The sequence below is a fragment of the Ambystoma mexicanum genome, chromosome 3p (genome assembly GCF_040938575.1).
Source record: "Ambystoma mexicanum isolate Mex_15411 chromosome 3p, UKY_AmexF1_1, whole genome shotgun sequence".
Classification (NCBI taxonomy): domain Eukaryota; kingdom Metazoa; phylum Chordata; class Amphibia; order Caudata; family Ambystomatidae; genus Ambystoma; species Ambystoma mexicanum.
In genome coordinates this window covers 1,050,315,385-1,050,328,138 of record NC_090925.1, presented here as the reverse complement: position 1 = coordinate 1,050,328,138, position 12,754 = coordinate 1,050,315,385, and the positions used below count along the sequence as shown (strand labels likewise).

The window sequence follows — 12,754 nt, the reverse complement described above, 5'->3', positions numbered from 1 at the left end:
TGCATCCACAAAACGCACTGCCCTTCCTGCTTGTTCCGCTTACCAATGACCTGCACCTGAGGAGCCTCTTAAGCCTCCCAGTGTCACTCAGATTTGGGTCATTTTAATTAATCTGTCCATGCCTGCAACATTGTGCCTCTTCAGCACTCTTCTTCGTCCCAGTACTTAAGGAATTTTGGGACTTGAAGTGCCTAATGGCAACGTTCGTTTTTCTGGCTTGTTTTTCATTCTTAAACCCTTTTCTGTTCTCCATAACAGAAATATCATATGTATCAGTTACCAGATTTAGTAGTAAAGAGAAATAAAGTTCTTTGGAATTTAACTCATTGGCGCATTTCGTTTCACTGTTATTTTGGGAGTTTTTGGCTCTATACGTCTTTAGGATTTTGGAAGGGGTTTTATTTCTTCCAATGCCAAGGGATTTATGATTTTTTTCATTCACATTTAGATGCATAGTTTGTGGAACAAAAAGATTGTTACAACAGCAAGCCATTACAGACTTGAAGCCTCCCTTAGAGGAAGATACATACTGTGTCTCACCCCCACTGAATCCCCTCGTTCCTCGCCCTTTCTCCTGCAGGCGATCTTCCAGCAGAACACCACCCCCAAGGTCAGGATCAGAAAGCGGCTTTTCCCTGGCCACCATGGAGGAGACTTTAGGCAGGGGTTCAGTGAGTAGTCTGTAGAATACATCACAGGGTCCTCCTTTGAGTCTTGGCTTGATAGGCTGGCGAGCAGCACTGCAGCTCGCTCGCTTTCCTCTGCGTTGTTGTTCGGCTTTTATATCAGTCTCCGAAAAAAGTTTAGACAACCCACTGGTTTTGTGATGGTAGCAGCACTAGGTCCGAAACTAAGCCTGGTGAACAGTGCCAAAGTGATTTGGTGAAATCCCTAAATAACCCATGAAGGCATTGGCTTCCTGGGATAGTGGAGGATGACCGATATCCCTGGTAAGGGAGGGCCTGTCCTCGGGGGGGGGGGGGGGGGGGGGGGGGACGGACGGAGGGGTCCGGGGGGGGGGATAGGGTGGGGGGGTGAGTCACCTCCACTGGGATCCCATTTGCCTTTTCCTGCCCGGGGGTGTGTAGGTTAGCGGGCCCACATTCCTAGTCTCAAATGTGCGGTCTTCCCCTTGGTGAGAGGTGACAAATTCCCTGGATTCCTCACACTTAGCATTGGTTTCTGCTAGAATCACAATGATGGCTCTGCCTTTAACACAACACTATTTCAATAGATCTTTATTAGGGTATAGTCTGTCACCTTTTTCTAAACTAAGACTATAGATTAAATCACATTCTTGGTGCCAACAGCAGCTGGTATTAGTACAGGGTGCGCTGGTGGGTGTGTTGCAAAATACAAATGTTCTTTTTGATGAAGTCTGTATTTCACCTCGCATTCTGTTTATAGGTTTACAAGAATCAAGCTTTTGACTACTCTGTTGAGAAATTTTCAGAACCTCTTTAAATTGTAAGGTCCAAATTCTCTTGGGTAATCCCACGAGTGATGCAAACATACATAGTCAATGAAGTCACAATACATTTTTTAAATCTGATGACAAATATAAATCCCAAATCTTATTCCATAACCAATGATGGATCCGAAACGGTCGATTTTGAAGAAAAATATTGGTATCTAATCTATCAGGCCTTACTGAAGTACCCAAGACTAGTTGTGCTATTTGAGAAGGAATGACCTGAGATTACAAAGGTGGTGCTTTTCATGGTTGCAAGACCACCCAATTTCCAATCAAGTAGGTCTGATCATTTGGAGAACCAGTGCGTTCGTAAGGTATGGTGACGTAGGAAATCAAAACAGAACCCAAAAAGAGCCTAACATGATATTAAGCGTGCAGACTATTTTGAGCCTAGAAATTCTAGGGCTATGCATCAGTTAAAAAGTACCATGGTGTACTCCTCAGGAATTTTCGCAGAGGTAAAGCATTAAAGTGTAGGTTTGAAAACTAAAGCTGATAGAAGAGGACCTGTAGTAATTGACATACAAGCCTCTGTGTAAAATGTGCAAACCTATAAAAGTCAAATGCGTTCAGCAAACAATACTAGATAGTGAGGTAAATATTCTATAAATTAGTCTGACGTGTAGTCCATTCTGGTGAATCTGGATTCGAAGCAATTAATTCCTTAAACATTTGTCTGAAAGGACTTGGAGGTCTAGAGATAGCGGTTACTGACTTTTTATTTGAATGCTGTTCTGGAAGAGCGATTACCAATTTTCACTTAAATATAGTTCAAAGATGCTTCCACTAAATGCAATATATTTTGAAAGGAATAGCATGCTGAATAATGTCACAAGGCCAAGCAAAGAGTTAACAATTTATGTTTGGGGTTTCAATAAAATGTCAATAAATAATAGTATCGACTCAGATTTGAATAATCGCCTATTCATTCTAAGGCTCATGATGAGTATAACGACATGGGATTTATCCTAAACCAAACCATGCACAAGGTATTCAACACAAAGGTTAGTTTCCTTCCAAGTGTCCAACAGTTTACCCAGTTCAATCTTCAGTCAGACAATATACTTTTATTTGGCATGCGCCATCAAGTAAAACAAACAACATGCATCCAGTGACAGAAAGTACAAACAGTACTTCGTAGATACACAGGGATAGCCAAGTACATGAATAAAAAAAAAGATAAAACGCAGGTATAACCAGCACAGAAGTAATACACAATTTGTAATATATATATATAAGAGCTTAAAACAATCAAATGTGTGCTGAACGGTAATCAATAAAACTGCAATGCTCGCAGCCCCAAAATACAATTAAACCAAGTTGTTGATGTATAGCAATATCATCTAAAATGAGGGGAACATACAAACCAAAAATGTGCTCTTGGTGCCAGAGATTGGGTTGTGCTTAGGACTAAGTTGGCCTCCAATTTCAACCCTTTTTCCATAAAAGCTATGTCCTATGAATATAGCGCGCAACCCAAAAACCACAAAAGGGTCTGGGCTAATTTTTAGCATATTCAGTGCTAATTTAGTGTCCCAAACCCCCAATTTCTGTAATACTGGTCTCAGGTATAATTGCCTAAAATACATGGATTTTTGGCACAAAAACAAAGTGTAGAATGGACTCTTTTGGATTCCCGCACATTGGACATTGTGGCTTATTAGAGGCATGCCATGTTTGGTCAACAACTGCCACCGGTAGAGTGCCAAGTCTTAAACGTAAGAATAGCGACCTTTCAAATGACAGTTGGATATAATCCAGATAGGCTTAATGGACAAAGGGTGAAAGTACAAGATAAACCGGGCCCGTTTTTGTTCCATGGCCATATACAGTAATTCATCATGCGCTTTGTTAGCCAAAGCAGTTTTAATTCTTCACTTGGCACCTACACATTGACCCTCAGGGTTGGACCACACATCAATTTCACCAGCTTCTTTCAAGTTTTTCAAATGACGAGCCATGCTATAGAGCTCCCGCCGTCTAGTGACATGAAATGTCTTAGTGCCGAAGTTTGAACTGAATAACCAAAGGGACTATGTCAAGTTCGATAAAAACCAATGTGGAGGGAGCACCGTTAGGCAATAAAAACAGCTTTTTTAAGAACTTGCGTTTGCTTGAGTTCATTTCTTTCACATCGAAAAGGCCCCACAATTCAGCCCCATAAAGGGCTGCAGGGAACACTTGTTTTACAGAGGTTCAGGGAGGGTGAAATGGCTCCACCTTCATGTTTAACATTGAAGGATTTAATGGACCTGCTAAGTTTCTCCAAGGTGATAAGAGAGCGCTTCACCTGTTCTACCTACCCTCCCGTGTCTTGGAACCCTAGACCAAGATAATCTAAGCATTTAACTTTAGCCAATTGTGTTCCCTCCACCTCTAACACCAAGGGAGTATATTTTACAAATCAGGGCCTAAAGACCAGGACTTTGGATTTTTTTAATTTTAAGCTCGAAGTGTAACTCCCTGCATTTCCGGCTAAATATTTCAAGGGCTTCCTTCAGGCCTTGCGGAGTAGTGGACAGAAGGGCTGCATTGTCTGCATAGAATAATGCTGGATATTTGTTGGGGGACATTTTCGTGCAGTCCTGGCACCCCATTACTAAAGCATCTACGACTTCCTGAATGTAAACGTTAATAGTGAAGGTTCCATCTTGCAGCCTTGCCTTACACCCTTAGTAGCCAGGAATGAATTTCTGGATTCCCCTCCCAGCCCATAATGAACAGAGGCGCTGTTTTCTGAGTACAATAAACCAATGATTTCTATCAGATTGGGGGAGCATTCCGTCGAGCGAGAATGTTCCACAGTTTTTCCCGTGATACTGAATCGAAAGCAGTTTTGAGATCCAGAAATACAGAATATAATATCTTGTTTAATACCACTTTTTTCTAGATCAACAAATACAGCACAAAACATTGGTCTAACGTACCCTTTTTCGTCCTAAATCCTGCCTAAATGTCTATAATAACATAACACCAAGACGAGACAACAGAACCTTGCCGAATAATTTACCTGCACAGTCCATGAGAGAAATTGGACGATAATGTGCCGGTAAATCCCGCCCTCCCTTCTTATACAGCGGGATTATTTCAGCCTTCCTCCAGGACTCTGGTATGTGGCTCTTGATAATGATAGAATTAAAGACTCTACAGAGGATAAGTGCCCAGATTTCAACCTCATCTCTAAAAAGATCACCAGGAATGAGGTCTGGGCCTGCGGCTTTGCCGTATTTCTGGGCAGAAAGAGCATGTTCTGCTTCCCCCAAGGTAATACTGAAATGGTCGGCCAAATGAACGGACACTGGCGCACATGGAAAAGGCTGTGAGACTGCACGGATCCGTTGGGCATAGAGAGTTGCAAAATGCTGCCACCAGTCCTCTGCTGTAATACAGCAGTTACATTTTGGAACGCCCTGTAATCCTTTGTCCGTAACCAATTTCCAGAATAGTATGCTGTTTTTAGACTGTAGAGCATCGTACAAGGCCCTCCATTTATCTGACAAGGGTTCTTTTTTTCTTCATTTGTGTTAGTTTTTTGTACTCTAGCCGAACTTGCTGCAGACCCTCTTTATTCACCCCCTCATTTACTGTGGCACAATCAATCTTTCTTTTGCCCTTACAACAGTCCTCGTCTAACCATCCCTCTTTATGAATTGCTTTGGCTCTTATTTTTCCTGCAGTGATAGAAATAAAGAGAAGTATGTTCTTGTTTAGTTTCTCATAGAATTCTAGAATTAACTTCTTGTTAGCCTCACCACCGCAGATGTCTAAAATATGACCTACCATTGCAGCATAAAGTGAAGGCTTTTTCTAGAACGTTTGCCCATTTTAAGGATTTGTAATCATGACCAACTATTTCCAAAGGTTGGTTTAGATGCGTTCCATGATCAACCCGATCTAAGGCAGAAGTTACTATTCCTCTAAAGTGTAGCACCATTGGGCAAAGGTCACTTCCTGTTCTGTTTAATACATCAAAATAGATTACCCTCGCGCAGTCAGCTGTTGAGATCATTATATAATCCATTAAAGAGGACCCATTATGCCCTATAAACTTTCTTTACAGGTTGGTCCTCTCGGGTTCGCCCATTGCATGCCCTTAAATTGAGGTTAGAGAAGAGGCAGGTAGATTAAATTGCAAGCTGATGCGTATGCCATGGGGCTGCTACCAATGCTTCTGGGATTTCCCAGGCCAAGTTCTGATCCTCCCACAGTCGCGCTAAAACACCCCTGGGCTCCATTTGGCGATTCAGATCTCCTGCCACCAAAATCAGTTTGTCTGTACACCCGGGCTCGTGATCTTGATCTAGAAAATTCTTGAGAAGGGTCAGCATCTTCACTCCCTCTGGATAAGAGGGCCTATTATAAATATTCATAAGGAGAATTTTCTCCCCCTCTCCAGTGGTAATACTTAGAAATATCTGTTTGCACTACCTTCCATCACAGGAGAGCATCCACCCAAATTATCAAACCTCCACTGCGTCTGTCCTTTGGGCTTTTTATAGCTGGGACACAATAGGACTGCAACCCTTGAAGTGAGACAATATCCGTTGGCCAGGTCTCCTGGAATACTATAAAGTTAAAACCTCTTATAAACAAGCCCCATATCGGGTCTGTCATCACTCTATTTAATCCCAATATATTCTAAGACAAGAGTTTAATACTCCCGCTGACTGATTTGCAGCAATAACTTTCTACACCCAGTCACTCAACATCTTCAAGTTCACCAATTCCGGGAGTATGAATGTTACTCTCTGATATTGCTAGAGATTTTGGTGCTTGCACATGAATTCCGCGTCCCTCGATTTTTTGTTGTAATAGGGCCTCTAAAATATATGAATTATGGCGATCGTAGTACGATTCCTGTGTCATTGGAAGAGTAATCTCAACAGTCAATACTCAACACCTCTCAACCAGATCCCAGGACTGCAGATAAATTCTAATCTGATCCCATTGTGAACCGAGAGGCACCCCTTAATATGCCTGACCCTTAATATACCTGATCCAATGGGAAAATGTCTTCATCTTCATACTGCACAGCTGTTGATCTTGGTGCATTAGTCATTACCACACTAGGGCGGCAATCACTTACCTCAGGGTGATCTTTCACTACATTTGGGATACAAATAATGGGATTCCTTATTGGCGACAAGTTGGAGAATGTCAGGGAAATGCCCTTCCTTATAGCATGTGACTGATGTAAAGGGAGTCTGTGATCATGACCAATGCTCATATAGCCCAGTGTTTGTATGCCAATGGCCTTTCTCTGAGCAAGATCAGGGACCTTGCTTTTCCAGGAGGGTTTCCCATAGAGCTAGCCTGGTGTAGGTCTTTAAGAGACCTTGGTTTCCCTATCAGAGCCTTATTTACAGTATTTTGTGAGGGTTTTGAGACCATAGGGTAACTCTGTTCCACAAGATTGCGTTTCATTTCCGTGATTTCCACATTCAGGGTATTTAGTATCTTGATCATACTATCCACTTTCATAGCCAGAATATCTCTTGCCGATTCAGCCTTTGGTTCTGTGTGAGTAATTGGGCAGGAAGTATTGGTACTGTGGTCAGGGACCAGTGAAAGCTCAGTCTGGGTGCCTGCTGTGCACTGCAACGACCCTTGATGCTTCTTTGGTACAGGGACTGTTAGCTTTTGTTTTCCTTTTAACTGAATCCTTCCTTTGCCCTGTATTACTTGGGCAGATTTATGTTCTCCTGTGATGCTATCGCTAATCCCAGGAATTACTGCTGAAAGGGGGGGCGTACCATGGGAAGATGTTGGTTTTAGGAGTATGTCAAAGCGACTTGTTGTTGCAATTATAATTAGGCTTTGTATCCCACCATCTGAGGCTACCCTTCTTGGTAAGGAGACAACTAGAGCACTGTGTTTTATGCTGCAGGAACCTTGGTACTAATTTTAAGTGTCAATTTAGGTACAGGCTTGCTGAAGCAGGGCGCTTCATTATATACTTCAATAATATGCACCCCCTCGTATACCAAGAATGTGGAAGTATTTTTGATAGGAAAAACAGAATTTGTACCACCCTGTTGTCCCAGGAGAAGCGACACTTCAAAGGGGGCCAACAGATGCACCTTTTTTGCCGGCCTTTTTGGGGAAACTGGAAGAATTCTGTTTTAAAGTTGGATCAGAGCCACAGAAATCTATTAAATCTACATTCTCAGACGAGACAACGCATGTTGATCTCACATTCGGAGGAACCTTTCCAGCTGCGCACAGTGAAACCTGCCCTTCCTCTGTTTTCACTTTGTCACTTCATTTTGTACCATCAACTATATCAATAAACTCTATGCCATGCAAAAAAACTTTAATCTCTGAGATTAAATGATTAACCTCACTAAGTAGTTCCGATATTTTGGTTCATGTTGCACCCTGGGGGAACGGTCCCTCTGTTTCCTTTTTGCCATTTGAGTAGCTAAATAAAATAGGATATATGGGGTAGACTGGGAGATTCTCTGGGCCTATAGTATTACTAGGCAGGCAGGAAAACTAACAACTTCTGTTGAATAATGTGCAAAGGGCCCCAGCTGCAGTCTGACTTCCAGCACAGGCACGATTTTGAAAAGGTTAATGAATGTGGCAGATAGGAGTGTAGTCTTGCTATGGAGGGACAGATATCCCCTGCCCTTCATTTTTTGTGGCATAATTGTTACTTTTTCACCAGACGACTCAATCAAAAAAAATAAACAAGGAGAAGATTAGGTCTCAATAGCCCAGAATACAATGCTGGAAGCTTTTGCTAAGAACATACCTACATGTTTCGAGACTAAAACATTTGAATGGGTGCATTTAGGAGGAAACCACAACCAACAATCAAAGGTGCAACTAACCAACACTACAAGTAGAAGCTACAATGACCCAAATATTGTGAAGTATAAACGAAGCAAAGAATGCCACAAGTAGAGATGAAAGAAGTTGACACCTGGAGACAATGTCATCTCTGGATCAGATGCAACCAAAGAATAGTACTTGGGCTATCAACTATGGGCTGAAGATGGCCCAGCACATTTCATTTTAGCAGAGTCAGTAGCACGGCTATTCCAAGGAATTGTTGCAAGGAGCGTTGGGGTCAAAATATACAAGTCTTTGGGAAGGGAGCAGGCACACTGGTAAGAAACTGTGCCTCTTTCTGCACTTGCTCCTAGAAACAATGAAGAGGAAGTAAGAGCTGAACAAAATTAAAAAGACAAAAAGGATGGGGCTGGGATGGTGTTACATGAAAGGTTAAAAATAAGATGGGAATAGAGGATCTTTACATTACTCTTCGGGAAAGTGGTATCTGATAACCGGTCTGATAGCACAGCGAGAAGAGCGCTTGCTTTGACATCTGTTCAGAGCCTGCTGACGCAGGTTCGAATCCCGAATCCCGGCAGGGCCAAACTCATCCTTTCATCCTTCCGAGGTCGATAAATGAGCACCACACACCGTGGGTAATAATAAGCAGCGCCCAGATACCCGAGGGTTCGTAGCGCTATATAAATGCGAAATTATTATTATAAAAGTCAGGAAAGCTTGAGTGGACAAGTCGAGTCGCTTGTGCGTTGGACTGAACAAGATTATATCTTCCTTCAGGCTTGCATCCTAATAACGTTTTAGACATCGTTAATTAAATTGTGCAACTTTTGAAACCAATCTTATGTTTATTTTGTAAAAATTATATTTTTAAACTAGTTCTATCAAATATTTGTTCTGAATAAAATTGAACAATTGTAAGCTCCCGTAATCTAATGATTGTGGGTTTTAAGCTCCAAAGTTAAAAAAACACCATTTAATGTGCTAGATCCCAGGCTCTAATCTTGAAAATGCTCAAAAGCACAATTATAAGATTACGGGAGTTTACAATACTCACCCAATTTCTGATCCAATATACTCATCCCTACAGGATTGAAACAAATTTTAAAGTGAGATTGACTGGCATTGAGATCTAAAATCAAAAAGATATAGGAAGTGAATATGGGCCTTGAGAACGACCGGAGGTCGAAACACGTGTCGGCTGTGTTTTTTGCATGAAGAATTAAAAACCACTCATTTTTGAGAAACATTATGCCAATTGACTCTTTGGATTGACTTGGAATGAATCTATGAATAAGGATGTTGGACTTGTAAAATAATAATTCTTTGTTACTTAAGCACAAGTGTATGGTGTGAGCGCAAGATATCCGCCCAAACCATGCTTTTTTTCTATCTACTTGATACAAGCTTTGTGGGAAGCTTGAGGGCAGGATATAACTTGCTGCCGACTTTTCATTTAGGACTCTAGAGTGGTAAATAGCGCACGCAATTCAATAGCGATCCCACAATACTGTGAGCTTGTTTAAAATGTATTTTGGTAGTACAATACCACAGATTTATGCAGAAAAGTAGCTCAGAATAGTATACTAAAATACCTGGTTCGGAGAAGGTGTCACTGATGTCATCTTTGTCATCCTCAAAGTCTTCTTCATCTTCATCCCCCTCGTCATCCCCCTCTTCCTCCTCTTCTTCCTCCTCCTCTTCTTCTTCTTCCTCCTCTTCCTCTTCCTCCTCCTCTTCCTCCTCCTCTCCCTCCTCCTCTCCCTCCTCCTCTCCCTCCCCCTCTTCTTCATTTTCAGACAACTCTCGTTCACTACCAAAGCCCTCATCATGATCTTCATCCTCATTGTCCTCTTCAGCCACTTCTTCTTCGATTTTAACAGTGACCTCAGCCAAGCTATCGGAGACAAAGAGAGAGTAGTTGTGTTCTTCTTTCTTCTGTGAGGGATCAGAAACCGTGGGGCTTAAAGACTGGCTGCTCTCTACAGCACTGGTTCCCGGAGTCGCCGTTTTCGGGCTAAAGAGTTCCTGCTCCTCCTTTACAAGTAATGGAGGAGGACAGAGACTAAGTGTGGAATCTGCAAGCTTTTTCTCTTGTTTCTTTGCAACTGCTCCACAGAAGCAAGTGTTTTCCTTTGCAGAGTCAGAATGTGCCAGGATCATCCCTGCCCGAACCGGAGGACAGGGATTTACCCTTACTTTGGCTTTCTTTACATAGTCTTTGCATTCAACATGAATATTAACTTTCTCACTGCTGCATACATTGGTCTTGACAGTGATCTGAGAACTGGATGGTTTGCTGGCCCTCTCAACACAGTCAGAAAGAGAGCCCTCAGCTGGGCCAGTTTTTGATGAGCATACTGGGGCTGCAACTCGGCCCAATGCCATCTTCTTTCCAGGTAAGAACGCAGCCCAATTATTCTGCTTCACACCAAATAAAGAGTCTGGGTAACAGAAAGAATCTGACACGGACTGAGAATCCTCACTGTTTAGCTGTGCCAAAGTTGGTGTTTTGCTGATGACATCTGCATCTTGGTAAGGGCTTGAAAAGTCATCCAGGCCCAGGTAGTCCACTTCTTTTGTTCCCCAGATGTCACAGCTCGTCAGCTTCGTATACTTGGTCAGGTCTTCATAGTATGTGTCCCACTGCTCCCAGTTGGCATTGAAAACAGTATCATTTTCCAAGGCATCACTAAACGTGTCCAGACCATCAATGTCTTTGCAGTCATCAAAGGATAGGAAATCATCTGTTGGGTTCTGCTGGTAGGCCATTTCCCTATCCTGTGAATTTACAAAGAAATGGCAATTGATTAACAGAAAGCAAATAGTACCATGTGTTTAGTCAAATTAGCATTAGATTATGGGTGCACAACTATATGATGCCAATTTCTCCTATCCCAGAGACGGAAACTAGACAAGTGCAAACAGCAAAGAAGCTAAAACGCAGCAAACAATTCCATTAGAATGACAATCAATACAACAAAACATCTACAGCCGACCCCAGCCCAATCTTAAACCATCAAAATATTGTTAAACAATACCCCAGACATGTCATCCTGAAACCTCTCAAATATAACTCCACCCTGCCTGAATCGGCCCTTGTAAGGATTCCTGACACAGGGTGTGAAAGAGGCATGGGGGTGGGGGATGCACATTTTTCGACTGAATCGCATGTGGCTCATGTACAAGGCCACCAATGAAGACTATGGAAGTAGTGAGCAAATAGGTGAACATGCAGAAAATGCTGCATCCAGGAAATCAGCACCAATGTTCTGAAAATAGCCCAATCTTTCACACAGATGCTTATGAGTTCTGCTTCGCTCTTACCTGTGACCTACACCCCTACATCAGAGTAATGGAACAAAGGGAATTGAAGGTGTTCTTAAGGTACCTAAAAGGGTCCCATTTGTGCGAATACCATGGAGAACAGATTAGAGCATTGGAGAAGCCGACAGGATGGCCCAAAAAAGAAATGCTGAACTGCAGAGGAAAACTAGTTGGGGGACCAGACAATGAAACCATTACAAAAGGCTCAAACTTCATTTTGAACCAACAAGAAAAGAAGCCAGTCTCTTCACAAAATCATGCTTCAAGTAATAGGTGGGGGTAACCCATTGCACTAGGAAACAAGACCACCACGTTTTTGATTATTCCGCACGTCACTTTGTGCAATGCATCTGCTCCGCTTGCTAGGTTGAAACGTGTTCCCATATTATCCCTGTAACCCATATCTCAGTGTCAAAGGTGGTGAAAGCATGGGGGAGATGCCATGCACACCAGATCAAGTAGGTAAGATTGCAAAAGGATACTGTTGAAGGAGCACCAAAATGAAATCCGCAAGTAATGAACAGGCAAGTGAGCACCCCCACAGTGCATTGACAGATTTTAGTCTGTTTGGCCCCTTTTACTGCCATTGCAACTTCAACTACTTCTGACAACTACATTGAATGTCAATCTGATATCCCTAAAACACGAAGACCAAGTCTGAGGTAAACCGTTTTATAAAACCTGGATTATAAAATGATGCAGACTATCTTCATTGTGCAATTTGTCAAAACAAACCAAGATAGGGAGAGCCACTTGAAATGCCAAAAACCAATAATACTTACAGGCTGCATGAAGGAGTGCAAGGAGGAATAAAAAAGGCTAGAGGTAGATTAATAAAGGGACTGAAAGAAGAGAAAATGACTTACCTTCTGTAATATTCCTTACGATAGATCCAATTGCAACACAGGTTCCCCCTCTCTGAAATCCACCTCAGTTGGGAATGGAAAATGTTTCAGTCTGCCACTAGGTGACACGTTATGATTACATAGCTGACTCAATCAGGCTCATTGGTGCCATTTGCACCATAAGCAATGCCATCAATATAAACTCCATTTTCCTTTGTTCCATCTTTTTAACCCGTCAAACAGCAAATTGACAGTAGAACTGTCAAAAAGAAAGCTGCATATTTTTAGGGGTAGGTACGAGGAAGAAAAG

The 12,754-nt window shown here is 42.2% G+C and overlaps 1 protein-coding gene across 2 annotated transcripts in view; it reads right to left on the bottom strand.

Moving 5' to 3' along the window:
• Positions 1 to 12,754, bottom strand: part of CREBRF (CREB3 regulatory factor) — a 741,844-nt gene that overhangs the window by 358,725 nt on the left and 370,365 nt on the right. For both annotated transcript variants that reach the window (XR_011304479.1, XM_069652415.1), the window contains exon 4: positions 9,868 to 11,053. Coding sequence is in view for 1 of the 2 variants with exons in the window: in XM_069652415.1 (XP_069508516.1) it covers positions 9,868 to 11,053 (1,186 nt within the window). In the remaining variant the exon portion in view is untranslated. The remainder of the gene's footprint in view (positions 1 to 9,867; positions 11,054 to 12,754) is intronic.